The following is a 22,794-nucleotide window of genomic DNA, read 5'->3' as shown; positions in this document are numbered from 1 at the left end:
CAGATCGTAAAAGAAGAAAAAGAAAACACACCCTTTTCCTTTTTTTTTTTTTTTGTTATTTCGATGTGAAACATTAGTTTGATTTTATGTGCTAATTTACATCAAATATTTTTTTCAATATTTTACTATAATTAAAAGGAAAAAGTTCTTTACACATTGGTCTATTCAATTTGACTTCTTCTAATTAAAGAAAGGATTCTCCAGTTCCATTTTAATCAATGATTCTTTTTTGTCTTCCTACTACTAATCCTATATATATATATATATATATATATATATATATATATATAGAGAGAGAGAGAGAGAGAGAGAGAGAGAGAGAGGAGGAAGGAAGCTCTTTGAGTTTTGATGGGGTTTGTTGTTGGAGTTACTTCTCCTCCTGGAATTGCTCTGGCAGCAAGAAATATCGAAGAGGAAGAAGTCTTTTTTGCCCTGTTTCCTTCTTCTTCATCCTCTTAAGAGGAGAAGTTTCATATGACTTGATATGTTCTCAGATATGTGAATCGCTGTCACCAGACATGTTATTTATATTTGTTTAAGATGCGTCAAAGGTTTGAGTCCGGTTCACGCCACAGGAGTCGTCGCCTTGCGGCCGCAACCTCTCCTATAAAGCCCACCACCACCACCACTACCTCACCCACATCCCCACCCCCACCCACGCTCTCGCCCTCTCCACCTCCTTGTCCACTTACTCCCTGCACCTTCTTTCCGCTAACCGGACGAAGAAAAAGCATGAATCGACCTTAAGCTCGACAAAGAGAGACCTCGCTGTCGTTGTTGTTGCTGCTGGGTGCAGTAGTTTCTTTCCTCTGTTTCCTGGTTCGAGTTGCAGATGGACAGGAAGCCGGGTGCTGTTGCGAGGCATGGAGTGCTGAGGCTCCCACCTGGGTTAGGTTCCACCCCACCGACGAGGAGCTGGTGGTTCAGTACCTCAAGGAAGACCTTATGATTTATTCGTGTCTAAAATAACTCTTATATTTTTAAAAATATAGTATATAAGTCTCTCCCATGAATCTAAGTTAACAAATATTACTCAGGTGTCATGTTAACTCATAATAAATTATTAATGTAATGATATATATAATTTAAATTTTAAAAAAGATCTATTTTAGCTCATATGATTTTGGTCGCTTAAGCTTTTATAATTTTGCTCACGTGTAAAATAATACATATATTTTTAAAAATATAATATATTACTAAGAAATCATAAGTCAGTATCTCATGCGTAACGAAAAACAATAAACAAAATCAGATTTTTCAAATTTAAGTACTTGGTCGTTGTGTGATGATTGGTGCACGAGAAAACTGTAAAATCGTGTACTCTTCTCTAGCGATGATCCACACAAGGGATATAATGCTCATATCGCTATAGGATCTCCCTCTCCACGTACACCGCAAGGCGACGACCATCAACAGTTCTAGCCTATGAATCTCATTAGATCTATATTCGATTATTCAATTAGATCATATCCAATCATCTAATTTGATCTCTATCCAATCATCAAATTGGATCTTATCCACTTATCCAATGATCATATTTATACCTCTACTCATTGCAATATCTACCATATATTGCGACTCTTTAGGTCTGTTGGCCGTGAGTCGATCCTATTAGAACTCCTTTTGATATAGTGAATTATTATCTTCATAATAATTCACTCGACTCATCAACTATATTCGTACTGAGCTACTATGTCATAGTCCCCAAATGATATAGGGGATCTACTCCATTGAACATATCTATCGTTAGTTATCATGTGTCTATAACCGCTCGTTCATCTAATATCTCAAAAATTATATATCGGGCATGGTAATATTAGGCCCATATGAAATCTTATTTGAGTCTCGCTCTAATCGGATTTTCTAATCCGAACGACCCTAGCTAGAGATTTTGTTTGAATGAGTACACATGGGATATTCTTCTCGCGATACCGAGAGTGGATGATCCTTTATTGGCACTCAATCGTCTTCGTAAAGTTAGTTATTATTCTCGAGAATCAATTGTACCAGATCTGAAACTTTCAAACCTATAACTCCAACATCAAAGAATAGAGTACTCATATAAGATATTTTTGGTGTATTAAGTTTAAGGACTAGATACACAATTTAGACTAATCATTATCTAACATCAGGTATCATTAACCATATAGTATTTTGTAAGCGGATCAATCAGTGAACTCATTTTCCAATGAGCACTTGCACTATACATCTAATATTTATACACAAGTGATTATGAGACCAATCGCCTCCATTATATGAATGAGTATACAATGAACCGGTCTATCCGGTTATCTCGATGTCCTTCTTAAATAACCTATGACTATGATAACTTAGGGTCTGTGTTTAAAGATAAATCGATTTTATTATCATAATCTTATCATGATTCAATTCTTATTTCACAGATTTAAAGACATTATAATATACATCCAATTAATATGTGATAAAATGCCAGTAATAATAAGTAAAGATATTATCGCAATGTGTCATAAGTGTCATTATTCATGTGATTAGCTTGTAGGGCACCTATAACTAATATATATAAGCCCCTCCTATTAAGTCTCATTAACAGACGTTAGAGTTTGCTTACATGGTATACTGACTTATAATAAAATATTAATATAATAATACATATAATTTAAATTAAAAATTTGAGATCACCATCAATTGTGAGATGAGTCGTTGTTGCGGTGTTGTACACACGTGGCCTCTCCCGCATTGACGATAAGTTCAGGAGCTTCCGGTCCTACCTCAAGTGGATATGCATCGACCAGTCTAACATTGGCAATGCAATGGTCTCTTAATCTCTCTTCCTCATTTTGGGCATCTTCGTCTCCCGTTGCCTCTCACTTCGTACTCTCCTACACTTGCACCCATCGCGACATGGTGGTTCAGCTCTTTCTTATCTTAGCCTCCGGCCTCTCTTACTTTTGACTCTCTGCCTTCATATGTCATTGTAACCTTCATCGCTTCTTCTTCCTCGATAAGATAAATATTTTTTTAACTTAAATTACATATGTTATTATATTAATGATTTATTGTGAGTCAACATGTGAATTCAGACTCTAACATATGTCAACTCAAATTTAACATGAGGGACTTATATGCTATATTTTAAAAAATATAGAAGTTATTTTAGACACAAACTAAAATATAAGAGCCTAAACGGTTTATGACAAAAACCACAAGGGTTAAAATGGACTCTATTCTTTTACTTAAATTATATATGTCATTATATTAATAGTTTATTATGAGTTTGTTACGTAAGCAAACTCTAACGTATGTTAATTTAGACTTATATGTTATATTTTAAAAAATATAAAAATTATTTTAAACATGAATAAATTATAAAAACTTAAATGGTGCATTACAAAAAATGATAGAGCTATAGTCCACCTTTAATCCTATCTAAAATTTACTTATTATGGAATTCAAAATTATATCTTAAAACCTTTCTAACTATAAAAACGTTGGAGGACTCAAAACAATTTTTTTTTGGCTTAAAAAACGAAATTCTATCTTGAAATATTGAAAGGTCATCATTTAATTAAGAGTCATGCATGCACCATGCTCCTCCTTTCCATCACTTGATGGTGTGTGAGGTATCATATCAAATGATCAGTAACTTCTTAGGATGTTTACAATGGATTTCGTTTGCTTTTGAACTTTCTAAGACATTTATTTATTGCACTGGTACCCTCTCTATCACACATTCAATCATATTTGTCGGCACAACCTTTTTGAATAATTCTTTATCATATTTTTGTTTTGATATTATCATAATAAATTTTAATTATCCAAGTTGAAAATTAATTTAAATTCAACTTGATTCTTTTATTGAGGCGGTCTAAAGCAAACTCCTCCAAATAGTATTCAAAATCTTGTAATACTATATCGATAATATTCTTCTAAAATTTTACTAGTCTAATGGAATATATCAAACATAAATTGTTCTCTTTAGTTATACCTATGCATTCTTATTTATAGTGCAATTCATATAATAATGTGGGCATAAAGTTTGATTGTAATTGCAATAAACCTGTGTTGAATATAGAAAAATGACATGGCCACCATGAATAATCCATATCTCTTCGATGTGAAACCAATGGTGTTGATGATATGGAGTCAGCTCATTAGCCATACAACCCTATTATGTGGATTAACAAGGTTTTTTTTGTTGGTCAAGCGGAGCCAAGGTGGTAAAGTAGAGTTGATGGGTTAGGGTGAGGTGTTGACGATAGCAGATTAGATTAGAGGATTTGATAGCAGATAAGATTTTTTTAACTATACAAGAAAATCTCTTTATTCTGTTGAGGAAAATCATATATCGTCATTTGTCCTAACAGATATATTTTATATTTTTTATATAAATATTTATATTTAATTATTTTATAGAAGATATTTCCTAAACAGTAATCCTAATTTAATAAAATACCTAAAATATCTCTTAAAAAAGTTTTTTTTGTCAATATTGTTTTTAATCAGCATTCGAATGTTACAGTGCTTTTGTTTGTCTCAGGTTTTTCTAATAAAATATTATTTAAAAAAATTATAATTAATATCAAATTATGTATTTTTAATTGTAATTACTCATAAACTATTATAATGGCATATTTTTAAGTTTATAGTTTGTTTTATTGAGGTTAGAAGTCCCCACTTAAATTATTTATAATATTTTTATTATGGTAGTCAAAATACTCTAATAAACAAAAAAAATTTGAGGGATAATTTAAATATTTTAAATTAAAAATATTATTTTTTTTAAAAAAGAAAATAAGGGATATATATATATATATATATATTATAAAATATCATAGTATTTTTTAAGAAAACCATCTTTTATTTTACGTATTATTATTATTTTGTAACGGACATGTAAACGTTGGGAATCGGAGGCGCATATATATAACGATCTCGTTCTCGTGCGACGGAACGGCCGACTTCGACGCGCACTGCCCATTCGAATTCGAAGCTCGAAACCCTTCTGCAGTCGCTGGCGATGGAATCAAGCGGCGGAGAGGAAGTAGGGCTGGGGTCCCGGTGGTGGATCGCATCACGGCGAAGGCTTATGCCCGATGACCCCTTCTTCTCCGCCGGGAATATCGAACGCGAGCTCCTCGCCAAACAAGTAAGCCCTCTCCTTCTCTTTGTCTGCTCTACCCGGTCCTCCTTGCTTTCTTTAACGCTTATTTCTTATGCAGAAGCCCTCACGATGTCTGTTTGTTGTTTGCACATTTTTCGTTGATTCGTGGCAAAGTTTTAATCTTAGGGTTTGTGAAGGTCGGGATCTGACCGATTCATTGTATCTGAATACCGATTCGATTCAGGTTATAATTTGGGGGAAAATCCCTACAGAATTGTAGGGATCAAATAATCCCGTGTGTTTATAGCGGAGATCAACCGTTCAGAAGAAGAACAGGGGCTAAAGTGTAAACAAAGGGAGATAAATCCGTACAAACTCTTTGAAAAGCCGATACTATTTGCATCACAACTGAAGAATATATCTTCCTAGATGATTTGCTTCAGTGTATTAGGAACTCTCCAGGTAGCATGACTATCTCGTTCAGGCAAATACACGAATGAGATGAGCATTTGACAGCCTTGTTCGTCTGTTGATAGTAAAATTGGGCTTCAACTCTTCATTTATTATATTTAACAAGGTAAAAAATAACTTTTTCCAGATGCCCAAACTTTTACCTTTAGTAATATCCATTGTCAACTGAGTGTAAGTAGATCACGTGTTGTTCAGTAATCACTTAGGATTTTCCACTATAAGATTTGCTGTCTTCGGAGACTAGGCTTATGAGTCTAAGCACAATCATGGAGCAGATCTTTCCACTCCTTATTTTCCCTTTGACTGCCTTTGCTTATCTTCACCAATTCAAAATAAGCCTTAGAAGGTTCATTTCTGGTTGGTAAGGATTGGAGAATAATTTGTCAATGTCCTCCATGTAATTTGCACTATTTGATTTTACATAGATGGGAAAAGGCTAGGAAATGATGACTATTTAGCTTCTTTCCAGTACTTGTTTTGATTTTTTTTATGCATACATTTTGTTAGTCAATAGCATGTGTGCATATTTTTCTTGATTTCATCCATGATTTAAGATGCCACTAGCGCAATCTAACTTTTACATGTAACATGTTTTTCTTTCTTTGTGTGTCTCTTCATAATTCTTTTAGGTAGCATTGGATCTAACTGAAGATGAAAGATATCAGCTCCAGAAAATGGAAGTTGCAAACACTGAGTATGCACTTTTTTCTCAAAAGACTTCTACATTGTTTATGAATATTTTGAAATTTTCTTGGCATAATTTGGCCATTGTTGTGATCAAGTCTTGGAATTTAATGATAAGTTGTTTATATTTTTTACTGTGACTCTTTGCTAGTATCTTATTTTTGAGGTTTGCAGATTTCTTTACTGAACCTAGTAGTAGTACTAGTAGTATATATTGTTCTCAATGGTGTTTGTCCTGTTCCTGCTGGTCAATCTTATTTGAACCATTAAATTTTTTGTCTTGCTGCCTTACTTTGATATGGATACATTGCTTTAATTATCTGATTTATCCAATCAGATACTATGAGATGTAGCTTAGTGATTTTCCACTCCTGTACAGTTTCTTGTTGTTATTGTTATTGTTGTTGTGTATTTCATGACACAGGCCGAAAACAGCTACCATTTCAGAATAGGTCCACATGGCACGCACCAATAACTTTTGGCATGGTACATTCTGCCCTTTGCCTGATAATTTTATGTAGGTTTCAAATGGAACTTTGGAGGGTGCCTCTGTAGTTACATGAGCTTAAATGTCAATTTTCAAACCTTTTTTTATCCATCAACTTGTCCTGGATTAACAAGCAACTTCCATTTGGATAGGATTTTGAAACCAACTTTGTTGAGGCTGATGATAATTTTACATATCACAATTGATCCTACTAAATTTCCATAAGATATTACTAATCATGGATTGCTTGTACCTCTCATGTCAGTCTGTCCACCACCATATTTTTCTGTTGTTGTCGAGCTTGGGACTTCATACCATGCCAAAGGTATGCTTATCCACCATCTGCCCTGTGAGGTAGTACCAACTTGTTGTCACATCACTAGCTTGTTGTCGTGACATCAAACTATAAATCTTTGTTCTGGATCTTGGGTCTTTTATATAATCAATCCCATATTAGTGGAAATGGTATGGAACTCAGTAATTGTCTTCACAAGTAAATACTTCACATTCACCATGCTAATGTAGAGCAAACTCCTGTCTATGTTTGTAGATCAGAAGTAAAACTGCAATGTTTTGCACTTCTGCATCAGGATTCATATCTTCAGTAAAGAAAGTGTTATTTACTTTTTCTGAAACGTGAAAAGTTTTACTCATTTCGATTAATCAATGTATTGTGGGTTAACTTCTTATTGATTGCAGACCTGTTTTTTGCCCTATTGTTGGTTGTGCTGCTCGATTAGATTGTTTGGAGGACTTTGAAGATCACTACCATGCTCGTCACACTGCTTCATGTTCGGTGTGTTCGAGAGTTTTCCCAACGTCACGTTTACTTAGTATACATATCTCTGAAGCCCATGATTCATTCTTTCAGGCCAAAGTTGCACGCGGTTTTCTGATGGTAAGTCCCTTTCTGTTATCTTTAGTACAGCAAAAAGTTCCTACTGTCATGTGTAGCAATGGAAGAAAAGAAATCATTGTGCACTGCTTTTCTAGGAAAGAATAGATTTTGTAAATAGTTCTTACACAACAACAAGACCATAACGAAAACATTGTTGACAAAAAAAGGAAGAACAGTGAGCTCACAGGATCTAATTTCAGAATTTGAAAACCTAAGCATTGCTCTTAAAATGAAAGTTCAAAATTAAAAAATGAAGAGGGACTAATTATGTTAAATTTTTTACTTAATTTCAAGTTATTTAATAGCTGAATTGTGCATTGTTAATCTGAGAAGCTCTCATAATCAGGTTCTTGCTTCTTAGCAAAGTTTGACCCTTGCCAATCTAATTTAAGTGAAGTATGTGAATGGGATGAATGCTTTACTCTGTTGGGTTACTTGTGATGGTCGTTAAGAACTCTATAAAGGTTCTTTAACTAGGTGGTTGGAAAAGTGTAAATGCTTACTGATAATTGCATGATTTGATCACAAGTTATCGTTTGCGTACAGTTGACAACTGAACCTGAGGTTCCCTTGAAATTGCAAAGAGTAATATGTCTGCTATTAGATAAGGGACAGAGCAAATCAGGGAGGGGAAGGGAAAAACATTTTTTTCTGTAGAAAAATAGTTGAGATAAGAGGACTATTTTTCAGTTTTGAATATAAACTTACTTTTTTCTTAAAGCTGAGGTCCCTATAGTCTGATATTAACAATGTGTACCCCAAAAACAGACTTAACAACCCTGAAACTTTACCTATTTCTCTATCTAATCCTGCCTTTAGCTTCCTTGTGTTGTAGTTAATATAATTATCTTTGAATAGGAAACATTGTTTTCAATGCATTGCACCTAAAGAGCACAAGTACTAAGAAGAATTAGCAGGAAGGGGCCCTAAATCAATTTGAATCGAACCTATATGAATTTTCCATTTGTTAGACAGAAATCATCACTCAGAATAGACTCATTAACAGTCTATTTCAACTTCTAAAATAGCTGCTAGAAACAATACCAAAAATAGTTGAATTATCTAAAAGAAGGGGAAAGTGGCAACAAGACAGGATTTCTTTTATAGACCGGTTTTGGCTTGATGTTGTGTGCTGCGGTTTATAAATAAATGTGCTATGCTATTCTTGTTTATTGTAAAGAGTAGAACAGAAGTTGCCTTTCTTATATCCAATTGGAGTTTTCTCAATCACCTGATAGTAAGTTGACGTTAGTTGAATGTCAGTAAAGACATCACATATATGAATTTTCAATCATCAGTAACAGGAGATTCCTTTCTCCTGTCGAGCAAGTTGTGGTGCCTTGTCCTGTTGGCCCTGAGGGGGGAAGACTTCTTTTGGTTTCTGATATTGTCACATTGGTATTTTGCTGCAACATGCAATGTGTCCTATTTGGTAGCTTTTGTTCTCCTTCCTGAAGGACCTAATGCTTATCTCATCAGAAAAATAACTTGCAAGTTTATGGTTTTCATTTATACCTTCTTGTTATTGCTTAGTCATTTTGAAGCTACTAACTGCAGTTATATTTCTTGAACTTAAGACTTATGGATCATTAAATATTATGATTGATATGTAAATAATTATGTTTCTCATTTGTATGATTTTTTGAAGTAAAAGTATCATGTATGAATCAGTATGAATGTTTGGTCGAAGGCTGTGGAGTCAAGTTGAAGAGTTATAAGAGTCGACAGCAGCACCTTGTTGACAAACACAAGTTTCCTACTACATTTGAATTCTACAAAAGGGCACATCCTTCCAAGCACCAACGCCAAAAACATCTACGAAGGCAAGCTAGCTATCCAAAGGAGGCATCGAACAATACTGATATGGATGTTGATAGGAAAAGTTCGAAGCAAATTTACCAGAAGTATAGACCAAAAAAGGCTAGTCTCAAGGAGGGGAAGGAAATGGAAATGGAAGTTGAGGAGAGGAGGATGGATGATCTTGTTTCTGCTGTATCAAAGCTGAGCACATCGGATTCTTCTCCTTCGAGCATAAGCTTTGGTCATCGTAATGCTCGTGGCTTTGCTTTTGTCCCTCGGTCGATACATCATAACAGGAAGCAAACCTCTCAATCAGAAGTGATAAAAGAGCGAACGATGTAAGTCTCATGCGGAGAATCTCTCTCTCTATATGCTGAGATGAACCATTTAGTCAAAGAAACACAGTATTGAACTGTGGCCACGATGAACGATGTGTCTTTTGCTACTCTAGTGTTCTTAGCATCAGATTGGACAATGTGATTGGTTATTCCACCAGTATTGAACTGTGATGAATAAGTTTTCTCACATCGAAAAAAGTATGCGGCCTGATTTAGAAGGAAATGGATGTTGGTGTGAACCCATGCTCTTCTGGGTATTATAACAATGTGTTCCAGGCAACTCATGGTGTCACCATGTAATGTTGTATGTCTTGAGTGACCAGCTTCGAATGCATTCCAATCAAATACAATCTTGTTTTCTCTCTCTCCAAATTGAATATTTAGTTAAAGAGTATTGTCATGTTTATTAATCTTTGTTCTACTCGACTCACTGACAACAACTAGAAATCAATCAAAGACTGGAATTCACCACCAAATGCTGCCACTGGAGTTCCTCTTCATGCATTTGTGAGAAATATCTAGATACCATTTTTAATACCCCGACCCGAAGATGGATGCTGATATTATGTTGAAACTATGGATATTTGAAGATGGATCGAACGTCTCCGATCTTGATTATATTTGCACTTAATTTTATGATTGAGTAGGCCAATCGACATATTAAATGGTGTAATTGCGTCAAAGTAAATTGGATAGGAGATGAGGCTACCTTCTTCATGAACTATATTCAGATCAAGTAATTATGAGAGTGAGATTCAATCAATTGATTGATACACTCTTAAGCTCTCTCTCTCTCTCTCTCTCTCTCTCTCTCTCTTGTGATCCACACACGCGGCAGCTGTAGCTTCGGACATGCAAAGGCTATGAACAACCCAAACCAAAAGCTTTGTGTGTCTCTATCAGAACTCTGCATTTCCCCCATCTTTTTCGCAAGGAAAAGAAGGTTTGAGTTGACATATACTTCAAAGCTTCCATTCTTATACCATGTAGCCATGATGACACTGAAGGCCATTTTGGAGGCTGTTCATGCTTTGAGCTGTTCCATTTCTTAGAACAGGAGAATGAGTGGGGCTCCAAGCAGACACCAATCCATGGCTTCTCTGAAGAGATCTAATAATATGAGCAGGAGATGCTGGGATGTGAGAGTCTCACCATTGGAATTTACCTCCCCTTCCCTTTCCTTTGTAACCTTGGTCTTGCATTGCCCTATATCCAGTTCATCTTCTTCCTTCTTTCTTGCAGCCATGGATAGAGTTACATGGGCAGATGTAGCAGGAACCACTGCATGCCGATGCTACGTGTTGTGCTGGTTGGTCTGTTCATGTCGAGTCCCCACTGGCTCCCCACCATTTTCTCCTCTCTCAGGTTCTTCTTCTTCGTCTGTCTTCCACACATGGGCACCCTAGTCTCAAGTTCATATTCGTCGTCTCCAACGTCATCATCATCTTCCTCGTCGGGGAGTCGAGGCTCTTCGAGTCTTCTGCACAGCCCGACATTTACGACGACCACATGATGCGAAGCCAAGTCCCGCAGCTGGAGTGAAGGAGAAGGAAACCACCGTGACAAAGAGGAGGAGGAGGAAGAAGGTATGCCTGCAGAGGAGCTCAACCGAAGAGTCGAGGACTTGATTGCCAAGGTTACCATACAGAGGAGGCTCGTAGCCAAGACGCTCATGCGTTGTCAGTGAAGAGTGGTAGAAAGAGAGAGAGAGAGAGAGAGAGAGAGAGAGAGAGAGTGTGTGTTCTCATGCTTCCAACACAGAGGAAAACAGTGTTCTCATGCTTCCAACTGAGTTCAACAAAAGAATAGGGAGAGAGAGAGAGAGAGAGAGAGAGAGAGAGAGAGAGAAAGACAGAGGAAAACACAGTGTTCTCATGCTTCCAACTGAGTTCAACAAAAGAATAGAGAGAGAGAGAGAGAGAGAAAGAAAGACAGAGGAAAACACAGTGATCTCATGCTTCCAACTGAGTTCAACAAAAGAATAGAGAGAGAGAGAGAGAGAGAGAGAGAGAGAGAAAGACAGAGGAAAACACAGTGTTCTCATGCTTCCAACTGAGTTCAACAAAAGAACAGAGAGAGAGGGAGAGAGAGAGAGAAAAAGACAGAGGAAAACACAGTGTTCTCATGCTTCCAACTGAGTTCAACAAAAGAACAGAGAGAGAGGGAGAGAGAGAGAAAAAGACAGAGGAAAACACAGTGTTCTCATGCTTCCAACTGAGTTCAACAAAAGAATCCCTAATCTGATCGAAGCTGAACTGAGCTACTTTCTTCATGTGTGCGGTTTCTACTCGTAGATATCAATCACTGTTATATAGTTTCTCAATTTGAATGTTGATAGTATCGATCAATGAATCCGATCGGAGTTAGATTTAGTCTCCAACGTCGAGCCCGAGCCCGAGCCCATTGGACGAATCGAATGAGTCATGTGGGCCCGCCCATTAGGAGACGTGTTTTTGAGGCGAGTGAGGCGTGTAAGCAAGTCAACAGCACAAATGCGTGTCCATTTAGTTTTCTTCCCTTTTATTATCATCATCATGTGATGATACAATAATATAATAATTCGGATAAATTGTTGATGCTAATAATAACGTCTTCTCCTTTGGACAGCATAACCCTAAAACACCGACCAAATTGATCGTTCGATCGAGCAATTGGATGATTAAGTTAGGAAACCCTAACCCTAATTTAATCCCGAGGAAAGCTGCAGACACTCGCTCCCTCAACCCAAAACAATACCTGCCCCTTGCCGCTCTCCAAGTTTGTCCTCCGTGATGGATGGCTTCTTCCGAGAAAACAACCCTTCGATGCTTCCAAGGGTGGGGGGTGGCGCCTTCGGTGATTCGGGCCTAATCGGCGAACCAGTAGAGAGATCAGGACCGTTGGTTTACATGGGACCCGATGATGATGACACCGGTTTTGAATATGGACGGTCCGATCGGAACTGGAGGGCGTCTGGAAAAGTAATGGAGAGGATCTGGGCCCCACAGAGACGAACCCACGCTCTCCGCTGCTTCCGATGCCGTCCCCCGCCCTTCAAATGCCACTGCCTCTCTCGTCTGCTGTCTCTCTTCCGAGGAAAACCCTCGATTCATCTCTCTCTCTTGCTCTGTCTCTCTTTGCCGGAGGAGGAGAGATGGCACTTTCCGTCGCCAAATGCCCCTCTTCCTCCGCCGCCGCGCGTCTGGCACCCGATCACTCCCCTTTGAGATGGTCGACCCTCCTACGGCCCTTTCCTAGAACCGTTCTTGCGAGAAGTGTCGCGGTACCGTCGTCTAAAAATTGGAACTTGGGCGTTGCCTGCAAGCAAGAAGGTCCGGTCCCTTTTCTTTGCTCTGACCCTCACTTCGTTCGATCCGCCTCGCTTGACTTATATTTGGGATGGCTGATATGTTTTTTTCGAATCTTCTTTAGTGAATTTTGGTTGTTGATGCATCTACTGTCGATCTTTGGTTCTTGATTTCATGCCTCTGTTGTTGACCTTTTCCCCTGGTTCGTTCTCCTTATTGCACGGCAGTTGGCACTGTGGCTGCATCCAGCCCAAAAGAAGCTCCTTCCAAGAATGTGGAAATTGGTGGCTTGCTTGGTTTATCTTCGGAGGAATACAGAGATGTGATTGGTCCCAATTCAAGTGAAAGGGAGCATACAGTTAGTATCACTGTCGTTGGAGCCTCTGGGGACCTTGCCAAAAAGAAGATATTTCCTGCTCTTTTCGCACTTTATTATGAAGATTGCCTTCCAAAGGTCCGGTTCGTATAATTGTAGTGCAAGTCATTCCTTTATAGATTACTCTCGTGTTAAGGTGTGTAATTATGTTCTCAATGCAGCATTTCACTATATTCGGTTATGCTCGAAGTAAGATGACTGATGCTGAACTGAGAACTATGGTTAGCAAAACATTAACATGCAGAATTGATAAAAGGTGATTAATGTTTTTTTGTATTAATACTGAATTAGGTTATGCTAGTTTTTTTGTCATACAGTTCTGCTTTTGTTTCCTTCAAGATAATTGATTTGAGGACCATTTATTTTGATCTCTGCTGATGCTAAATGTTTCTGCTGATTTTTCCCAGGGAGAATTGTAATGAGAAGATGGAGCAATTTCTACAGAGATGTTTCTATCATTCAGGTCAATATGAATCCGAGGAAAACTTTGCAGATCTTGACAAGGAACTCAAAGAACATGAGGTAATATTTGTATCTATGAGATGAGGAAATCTTTACAACTTTACAAGCTCAAAATTGGGAGCTCCAGCCTCCTTTTCCAACAATAATCATGTCTTGTTTTACATAATGTAATTATTGTTATGTTGTAGTTCAATGGTGCTTCTCTGTGATCTTTTTTTTTTTTTTTCATTTTTGAGGGAAAATGGGAAGATTCCTCAAACAGACTGAAGGATAAGAAGAGATGCAAAGTCAAGAAGTTAGGAAAAGAACAAAAAATAATAATAAAAGAACAAAGACACAGAAAAGAAGACACAAAAGGAAAAGCAAAAAAAAAACATGGCAGCTATGTCACAGAAGTGTTCCGCGGACTTTTGCTTGTCTTCCAAACTTTGTCACCTTTGAAAGCTACGTAAAACTTTGAGTCTCATGCCAGATAATTATGTAAAATTATAGGAACTCAAAATTTTTAGTTCTTTGGACAAGAAATCTGATGATGCTAGTTCGTGGGGAATTGTTTTGATTCGCAAAAAAACTGAAGCATTTTTTGTCTTAAGTTTGCTAGTGATATAACTGAGGCTTCTAACTAGGGATCATATATGGTGGTGAAGCTTGAGTTTTTTGTTTTGACAGACAAAAACCTCGAGAGTCTCTTGGGATTTGACATTTTTTATTAAAATGATATTTCAGGTAGCCTGACGATATTTCAACTTCATGTGACAAATGACTTCTTTTACTTTAGTTGAATTTGAGATCCTCTTCTTTCACTTAAGTGCAGCTAGTGCAAAAGAATTTTGAATCAAGTCTTTAACCTATGTGAAACGACTTTTATGTTAACCTTTTTTAACTTGCAAGACATTTATGTGAACCTTGAATAAGAAGTGACATTGTTGCTTTGATGAAGGTCATGATGATGACGATTAGCATAGCTTGAATATGTTTGGATCGTCAAATATATAATTTGGTTAAGCTTCTCCTCTGCTAAAAATATATTTCATAATTAAAGAAAACATTTATTAAACTGTAAATACCTGGATTTTTCAATTGGGCTTACAGGGTGGGAGATTATCAAACCGGCTATTTTATTTGTCAATTCCACCAAACATATTTATAGATGTTGTAAAATCTGCAAGCAAGTCAGCTTCTTCTAAGAATGGCTGGACCAGGGTGATAGTTGAAAAACCATTCGGTCGGGATTCTGAATCTTCTGCTGCTTTGACAAGAGGCCTGAAACAATACCTTGATGAAGATCAAATTTTCAGGTGACATGACATCCTACATGAAGATATTCATGTTCGATATCCCATGAAAACATCTTCCTTACAATGATTGTTTAACATTCTACAGAATAGACCACTATTTGGGAAAGGAACTTGTCGAAAATCTGTCCATTCTTCGTTTCTCGAATCTTGTATTTGAACCGTTGTGGTCTAGGCAATATATTAGGAATGTGCAGCTGATTTTCTCTGAAGACTTCGGTACAGAAGGACGGGGAGGGTAAGGTTTAGATGATGTTATTATCCATTGAAGTTATGTCATCTATTGATGAGCTTTCCAGTAACCTGTGTCTTGTACTGTGCAGGTACTTTGATAACTATGGTATTATTAGAGATATCATGCAGAATCATCTGCTCCAAATTTTAGCCTTATTTGCAATGGAAACTCCTGTCAGTTTGGATGCAGAAGATATCAGGAACGAAAAGGTTTGTACAAGGAAATATGACAAGACCTTTTTTTAAGTTATAGTCCTAGATGTGATCCATTGGATTCAGACTCATAACTAGTGCATTGTTCTCTTATTGGATGAAACTCAATATTATTGGTTTCTGTCTCTTAGATAAATTTCTCCATCACTTCAGGTGAAAGTCCTCCGTTCCATGAAGCCATTGCAATTGGAAAATGTGGCGATAGGTCAGTATAGGAGCCACACGAAGGGTGGAGTTGCATACCCCGGATACACAGACGATAAGACTGTACCCAAAGGCAGCCTTACTCCAACATTCGCTGCAGCTGCCCTTTTCATAGATAATGCAAGATGGGATGGAGTTCCATTCCTCATGAAGGCTGGGAAAGCACTGGAAACTCGACGGTAGGTTGTAAATGAGTATTTATGCATTTCTTTTGTGATTTTTGTAAGTTTCAATTGAAATTCAACATCTTTAATAAATGTTGTTGTGTTGGAAATTTCCATTTGCAGAACAGAGATTAGAGTTCAGTTTCGCCATGTCCCTGGTAATCTATATAAGCGGAGCTTTGGAACTGATCTTGATCGAGCTACAAACGAGCTCGTCATCAGGGTACAACCCGATGAAGCTATTTACTTAAAGATCAATAACAAGATTCCTGGGTTGGGGATGAGATTGGACCGCAGTAACTTGAATCTTCTTTATGCTTCAAGGTACAAGTTTTTGTTTTTCTTACAAGGAAAGAAGATTATGCCAATCTCAAGAATGCATAATATCTGATGACAAATGACAATCCCTAGATTGTCATAGCTATTCCGGTGACGTTGGAACCTTGGTCGAAATCATCCTTTTTAAACCAATGACACATCCATCCATGCTTGATAAGCTAGTGTGAAAATGCCCCAGATAATGGCCCTTACATGCTACACATCAGATTCTATGATGACTAGTACATGCTTAATAGTAGACTGGGCTAAGAGAAATGCTCTGACACATAATTGTTATGGTTATTAACTGTCATCATCATCATCATCATCAAGAATAATGTCATATTTACTTGCTTGTTGTATAAAGTTGGTAGTTCAGAGCCGTGTCATCACCCATCATCTGAAACTCTTTTGGCTTTTGGTAGATACTCGAAAGAGATACCAGATGCATATGAGAGGCTGCTTCTTGATGCCATTGAGGGTGAACGAAGGCTGTTCATTCGTTCCGATGAACTGGATGCTGCTTGGGAGCTGTTCACGCCGCTGCTCAAAGAGTTGGAGGAGAATAAGATAGCCCCCGAATTGTACCCTTACGGGAGTTGCGGGCCAGCAGGAGCACACTACCTTGCCGCGAATTACAACGTCCGTTGGGGAGACACTGCTTCAGATGCGTAAACAATTGCTTTTGCTGTCATTTGAGCAGAACCTCCCAATAAATAATTTAGAGATTCACAGTAGTGCAATAATATTTGGCGAGAATTCTCATGAATAGCGAGGAATGTCTGCGTGTGTGTTGGAGAGAGAGAAAAATATGTTGGTAATCTGCAATTTTGACAGCACAAGGGAACTGTGTTTTATAGGTTGGTTAGAATCTTCAAGCGTTGTAGTTGGGTTTCTTCCTCTAGTGTGAGATTTCTTGTGATTTATAGATGAGAAGGCCATCGATGCAGCTGGGCTGAACATTCCTATCATGTTTATTTTGTTCTTTCTTTAGTGCTGATCACTTTGAGGAAGTTTAGTTTGCGTTTACAAAGGTTATGTGTCAATTGGATATATCATGATGCCTTGTCAGTATGACATATAGAAAGAATATTTTATCTTACTCAATAGTTAGAAAATAATCTCTAGACATGCTTTCATTCCAAATTCCAGACTACTCCTAAACTCCTCTCGAATTCCTTCAGTCAATCACTGTGTCATCATATACGCATCTCCTATGTTTCTATGTGGTGCATGCATCATATGTCTACTTCTCACGTCCCAAAAATCCATGCGATTACGTGTCACAATGTGACGCTGTATGTTTTGCCTCTTATACTTCCAAGTCACAGGCAAAACTGGGTTTGGCCTCCCTCCTCCTCTACTCTCTCGACCTCGTACCCTCTTCCCAAATGGGTCTCATCCGAGTGTCCTGCCCAACAACATACGTGGAGGCATATCCACGCATCCATTCATGGAAGACTCGTAACAGAATCAACAAGAGCAGTCAAAAAAGTCTTCCCCTTAACAGAAACAAAGAAATGGAATACCTCGCAACGAAATCTATTCGATGAAGCTTCTGCCACAGTTCAGAAAGATGCGACAGTCATCACATTCATTTGCCTTGATGCTCCAATATAGGGCTGAAGACCATCCAATTAATTAGCGATCATAAAAGCCCAAAACACGAGTCATCTACCAGATACTAGTTCAAAAGATCTAAAATAATAGAACAACGAAAGCAGATATGATCCTGCCCGGTGCATGATAAAACGGTATTCTTTCACTCAGACCGATGGAAGCTCGCCGCAGTCACTAATGACGACATTCTTTTTAGGGCGATCACCACGGTCAGTCTCCTGTGACTCGATTTGCCTTACCACTTCCATTCCCTCCAGAACTTGACCAAACACAACATGCCGCTTGTCCAACCATGGTGTCTGCACGGAAATCAGTAATTACAGAGGTCATACTCAGATTTCTTTGCATTAGAATCAGAAATATGCTGTCTCACTTCTAATGGAACAAGCACAGGTAGGAGGAACAAAGCAGAAAAGATTATTGCTTTGACTTAGATAATCTTTTTTTTTTTTAACGTGGATGATATTTTTGAACTTAACTATCCAGATCAGTGCCTGAAAACCTTTATTAACTGCAGATAATAATCAAAATTTCAATATTTACTTTCTTTCAGTAAACCGCCCGACAGCTATCCAATGACCTAACCATGAATTTTGCTATGGTGTTTCCCTTGTATAGTTGAAGGACCACGTATATGGACAGATGAGTTTGGGTGGTTCACGAGGTGACTAATTGTCCACCCCAAACAACAACAGTTATGGCAGCAGTGACAAACATCAAATTAAGGGGAAAAGAAAACGAAGATCATGAATATATTACCTAGCAAAGTGTGTAAATAGGTATAAAGCTGGAATTCGTTCACCAAATAAAAAAGAATCATCAACAATAGACCAAATGGTTTTTTAAAGAGTGAAACATTTTAGACTTCGATGAATGTGAAGATAGAGGAGGATTTTAAAACTTTAAAGTCCTGTTGGATCATGTCCTGTTGAAAAAGCAACAACTTTGTGCACAGTTTGAGACCTTAACTGTAAACTAAATTCAACTTATAAACTAGATTGCTATGATAAAATAAAATGCATCAACAGTTTCATAAGGCCAGAACCAGATGCTGGAATCAGTTTCAATAATTAAGCTGAGTTACCTTGACAGTGCAAATGAAGAACTGGCTTCCATTGGTGTCAGGTCCTGCATTTGCCATACTCACAATTCCAGGTCCCAAATGAGTCACTACAAAAGTTTTTCTTAGATTAGAAAAATTTTTGTTTTGGTTAACTTTGAGTACAAACAGTTGAATAAATTTAACTTACATTTGAAGTTCTCATCCTTAAATGTTCGGCCATATATGCTTTTGCCACCAGTTCCCTGAAGTCCGATAAACAAATTTTAAGAATAAAAAAGATGATATGTCACTTTTTAGGTATAACCACTACTAAATTTTCAACTAAAACTGTTGAAAATCATTCATGCATGACTTGTGCAATTGAATAAAACGCATAAAAAACATCATTAAAAAAAAATGATCAGACATGGTAATTTGAGACTTTAGCTTTATACCAGAGCAACATGGGAAGAAAAATAAATCAATTATGCAGCTATGTAATTGAACAAACAGACTACACTAACTTGTAGTTTACAGGGAACTAAATCAACTCAAAATGCATAAGATGGAAGACAGATCCCAAATAACAACTAAGCACAACACGAGATAATCTGTTGAACACAGAGCAAGGAAACCCATCTAATGTTTGATAATAAATTCATTCTAGCCTGAATTCTAATGTTCTTAATGAATAAAGCATAATAAGAAATCTCCAAAAAAAAAAAAAGAGAGAGAGAAAAAGCTCCACTGTAAATTCAATCTAAGATGATCATTCAAGCAAGTAGGAACTAGTCAAAACATACAAGAAAATAAGCAACTGTCATTCATTAATTAGCCAAAATTCATTTCGCCCCATCCTTCCCCCCTTTCTTCCCTCTTCTTCCTTATCACATCAAGAGGACTGATTATAATGCAACTCTACCCCTATTCTTTTGTTTGTTTCCAACTTACTTCGCTTGTCGATCTCTCTTTTGCATGTTAAAGTGAAGGAAACTTAGTAGTCCATGAGAAACAAACAAGATTTTTCACGTGTTTAGTTAAGCTTTCCCTTATCAAACAAATAATATGGCTTTTTTTATATAAACATACAGTGAATTATTTATCTGATTTCAATCTTCATCAAAGATTTCTCTGAATTCGTATAAAAACGCCAACTAAGTTCTTTGAAACTGAAAATGAACACCAGGAAGCAAATTTAAAATGATAAAATGTACAAATTCCCCAACTAGAAAATGCATTTTCCAACCACATGTCTCCTGATGATTCTTATCACAATCACATCGTGGAAGCAACTAGGTGATAAAAATAAATACTGCAAACCAATTAAGTCATACAAGGAACTGTTAATTGTTAAGGGAGGTTTCTATCATCATGTTATTCAGCTTCTCAAGAATCAAAATTTCAAATATGAAGCAACCAGGATAACTAACCACAGAATTACGATCCACTAAATAGTAACTTTATGCTCGCTCTCGTTGACAAAGGATATAAAAGTATTGATTAGAGAATATTCCTCCTCCAGTGAGCTCTGTTTAGGTAATCAAATCCAAAGATAGTTCCAGTTTCCATCAAAAGGCCTCAGAAAATAAAGTTTATGGAGGGAACACGAAAGCCAATAAATTGGTTCTCCCCAGTCTCCTAATCCATGACCAAAGGCCAAGTGAAATCATCCCAAGCTACCCGTAAATCAACAAAAAGCTATAACCAGAATGAACTTGATATTTACAGTCCACATACAGGCCAATTGGTGTCTCGACTAAGATGACCGCATCATCAATCAGCATGACTACTACCATGATTATCTAAGCATATGGTTGGCTTGCAGTAACCGTTAAGCTAGTAATTTTTCATGACTGAGTACCAACAAATGGATTTTTATTTGGAGAATCTTCTATATGTTCATCAAAGTAGCATTCACATGTTTATGAGGATTTCTGAATCAACATACAGAAGAAGATCACCAACACTATGTCAGTACTTTACCTTCAAACGTTGAAAGATCTTGTCGAACATCATCTAAGATCAAGAAATAGATAAAATGTTTGTTTGCTTGAGATATCCATTCAGAGAAGTGCTGATGTAGGATCAAATAAAATTATCTTCTTGATCCTCTTCAGCACTTGAATGTAGCTTCTGAATCCTTTATTCGACCGCAAAAATGCATTGTAGGATTGGGCTAAATATCTTTAGGTCCTCTCCACACCCTAAAAGCTGATAATCTTCATCTTGTATATTTTAAATTAACTTATTTTTGAATGAAAATTAGATTTGAATAACATCTATATTTTTAGACTTTGTACTTCTAAATGAAAATAGATAAAATTGGACCCCATTTAACTGGTCTTGAATAACATACATCTGAACTGACTTGTTTGCTAAGTTTTACTTGTACAAGCAACAAATGTTTTGATCCTCATCGTTGAATCTGACCAATGGAACCAAGATAGCAATTATAGACTAGAATAATTCAATTCAAAATTTGCTAGTTGTTCCTTATGGACCTTACCATTATTAAATTTATGCACAGCCGTCATATCAATACATCAAAGAAACCTAATCTAGTACCATTTTTCTGAAATGTCAATATGCCTAAACAACAATAACATCCTAGAGCTATCATGTGTCAAAAGAGAACTTCACATAAAAGTCATGGTAGAAGGTACAGAAGCACATACATTTCCCTGATCGAAGTCTCCCCCCTGAATCATGAAATCCTTGATGACACGATGAAATGCAGATCCCTTGTACCCAAAGCCCTTCTCGCCTGATGGAAACATAATTCTATAAGAAAATGCAAGGAAATTTTGGTCCATTGTAGAAAGAACTATGAACAGAAGGTACAAGTGATTTACCGGTACATAAAGCACGGAAGTTCTCTGCCGTCTGGGGCACATCATCCCCATAGAGACCTATCACGATACGTCCAACAGGACCCCCAATGCTAATATCAAAGAACACTTTGGTGGTAACCTTCGACTGCAAGTCAGAAACCTGCAAACGAAATCCAACGATGCCGAAACACCGCCGTCATGAAATCAAAATAATTCCAATCAAGAACCCATTCCGTTTAGTGCAATATAAGCCAATACCCCTATGACCTCAATCCCAGTCCAATTAAACTTAACCGTGACTTGTGATTATAGCATGGAACCAAAATGGGGCGCATCGACTGCAATGCAAGGTTACAGGAAGCTCGAAGAAAAAGCCCAATTCCAACTGGAACAAAGAGAAAGAAGAACAAAAGCCCTGATATCGATTGGCGGACCTTCAGTTCGGCACGAGGGGAGGTGGAGAAGCGGGCGGTGGACCGCGAGGAGGGAGAGGGGAACAAGCCAGCGGGGCAGGAGAGAGCGGTGGCGGACGAGAATTTCCGGGAATCGAGAAAGGCTCGGTACGGGCTCAACAGAGGCGTCCGTCCTAAGGACCTCGACCCAGCGACGATCGCCGGACGGACGCTCGCCTGCGAAGTAGAAGATAAAAGAGAGAGAGAGAACACTTAGTAATACACGAAGGAGGAAGAAGAACTGGGGTGTGGGAGAGAGCGCTTACGAGGAATGGGAGGGAAGCCGCCATTAACAGAGACAGAGTGAAGCCGATGGAGATGAATGAGCACGTCCTCTTCGCTATAAAGGGTTTCCTTGCATTTTATATACAGACACAAAACCCTCGGCAAACTATGGCATAACGGAAGACCTAATCCCCACCCATGAAATGAAACTCGAGTGATGGCCCATTAAAAGAAGCCCAACCCAACACAAAAGAGATTTATCGTAACGGAATCAAGAATTTGTCGTTTAGTAAGTAGATCAATTAATAAACTG

At 37.5% G+C, this 22,794-nt stretch overlaps 3 protein-coding genes across 3 annotated transcripts; 2 read left to right on the top strand and 1 right to left on the bottom strand.

Moving 5' to 3' along the window:
• The first annotated feature begins 4,910 nt into the window (after window positions 1-4,910).
• On the top strand, window positions 4,911-9,945 carry LOC135676403 (uncharacterized). Its single transcript, XM_065187531.1, has 4 exons — window positions 4,911-5,125; window positions 6,181-6,245; window positions 7,422-7,620; window positions 9,292-9,945. Exons 1-4 carry the CDS (start codon window positions 4,997-4,999, stop codon window positions 9,760-9,762), a joined length of 864 nt encoding a protein of 287 aa, XP_065043603.1. The 5' UTR covers window positions 4,911-4,996; the 3' UTR covers window positions 9,763-9,945.
• Window positions 9,946-12,808: 2,863 nt separating this feature from the next.
• Window positions 12,809-17,282, top strand: LOC103987991 (glucose-6-phosphate 1-dehydrogenase, chloroplastic). Its single transcript, XM_009406477.3, has 10 exons — window positions 12,809-13,069; window positions 13,273-13,499; window positions 13,583-13,677; window positions 13,829-13,943; window positions 14,976-15,181; window positions 15,267-15,416; window positions 15,502-15,622; window positions 15,779-16,008; window positions 16,117-16,317; window positions 16,737-17,282. Exons 1-10 carry the CDS (start codon window positions 12,892-12,894, stop codon window positions 16,984-16,986), a joined length of 1,773 nt encoding a protein of 590 aa, XP_009404752.2. The 5' UTR covers window positions 12,809-12,891; the 3' UTR covers window positions 16,987-17,282.
• Window positions 17,283-17,828: 546 nt separating this feature from the next.
• Window positions 17,829-22,680, bottom strand: LOC103987990 (photosynthetic NDH subunit of lumenal location 5, chloroplastic). The gene is made up of 7 exons (XM_009406476.3): window positions 22,523-22,680; window positions 22,239-22,433; window positions 21,826-21,964; window positions 21,649-21,737; window positions 19,182-19,236; window positions 19,016-19,101; window positions 17,829-18,230 (listed from the first exon to the last, which is right to left on the bottom strand). Exons 1-7 carry the CDS (start codon window positions 22,544-22,546, stop codon window positions 18,078-18,080), a joined length of 741 nt encoding a protein of 246 aa, XP_009404751.2. The 5' UTR covers window positions 22,547-22,680; the 3' UTR covers window positions 17,829-18,077.
• Window positions 22,681-22,794: the final 114 nt, after the last annotated feature.

This window comes from Musa acuminata, chromosome BXJ1-6 (genome assembly GCF_036884655.1).
Source record: "Musa acuminata AAA Group cultivar baxijiao chromosome BXJ1-6, Cavendish_Baxijiao_AAA, whole genome shotgun sequence".
NCBI lineage: Eukaryota > Viridiplantae > Streptophyta > Magnoliopsida > Zingiberales > Musaceae > Musa > Musa acuminata.
This window is presented reverse-complemented; position numbering and strand designations above follow the sequence as displayed.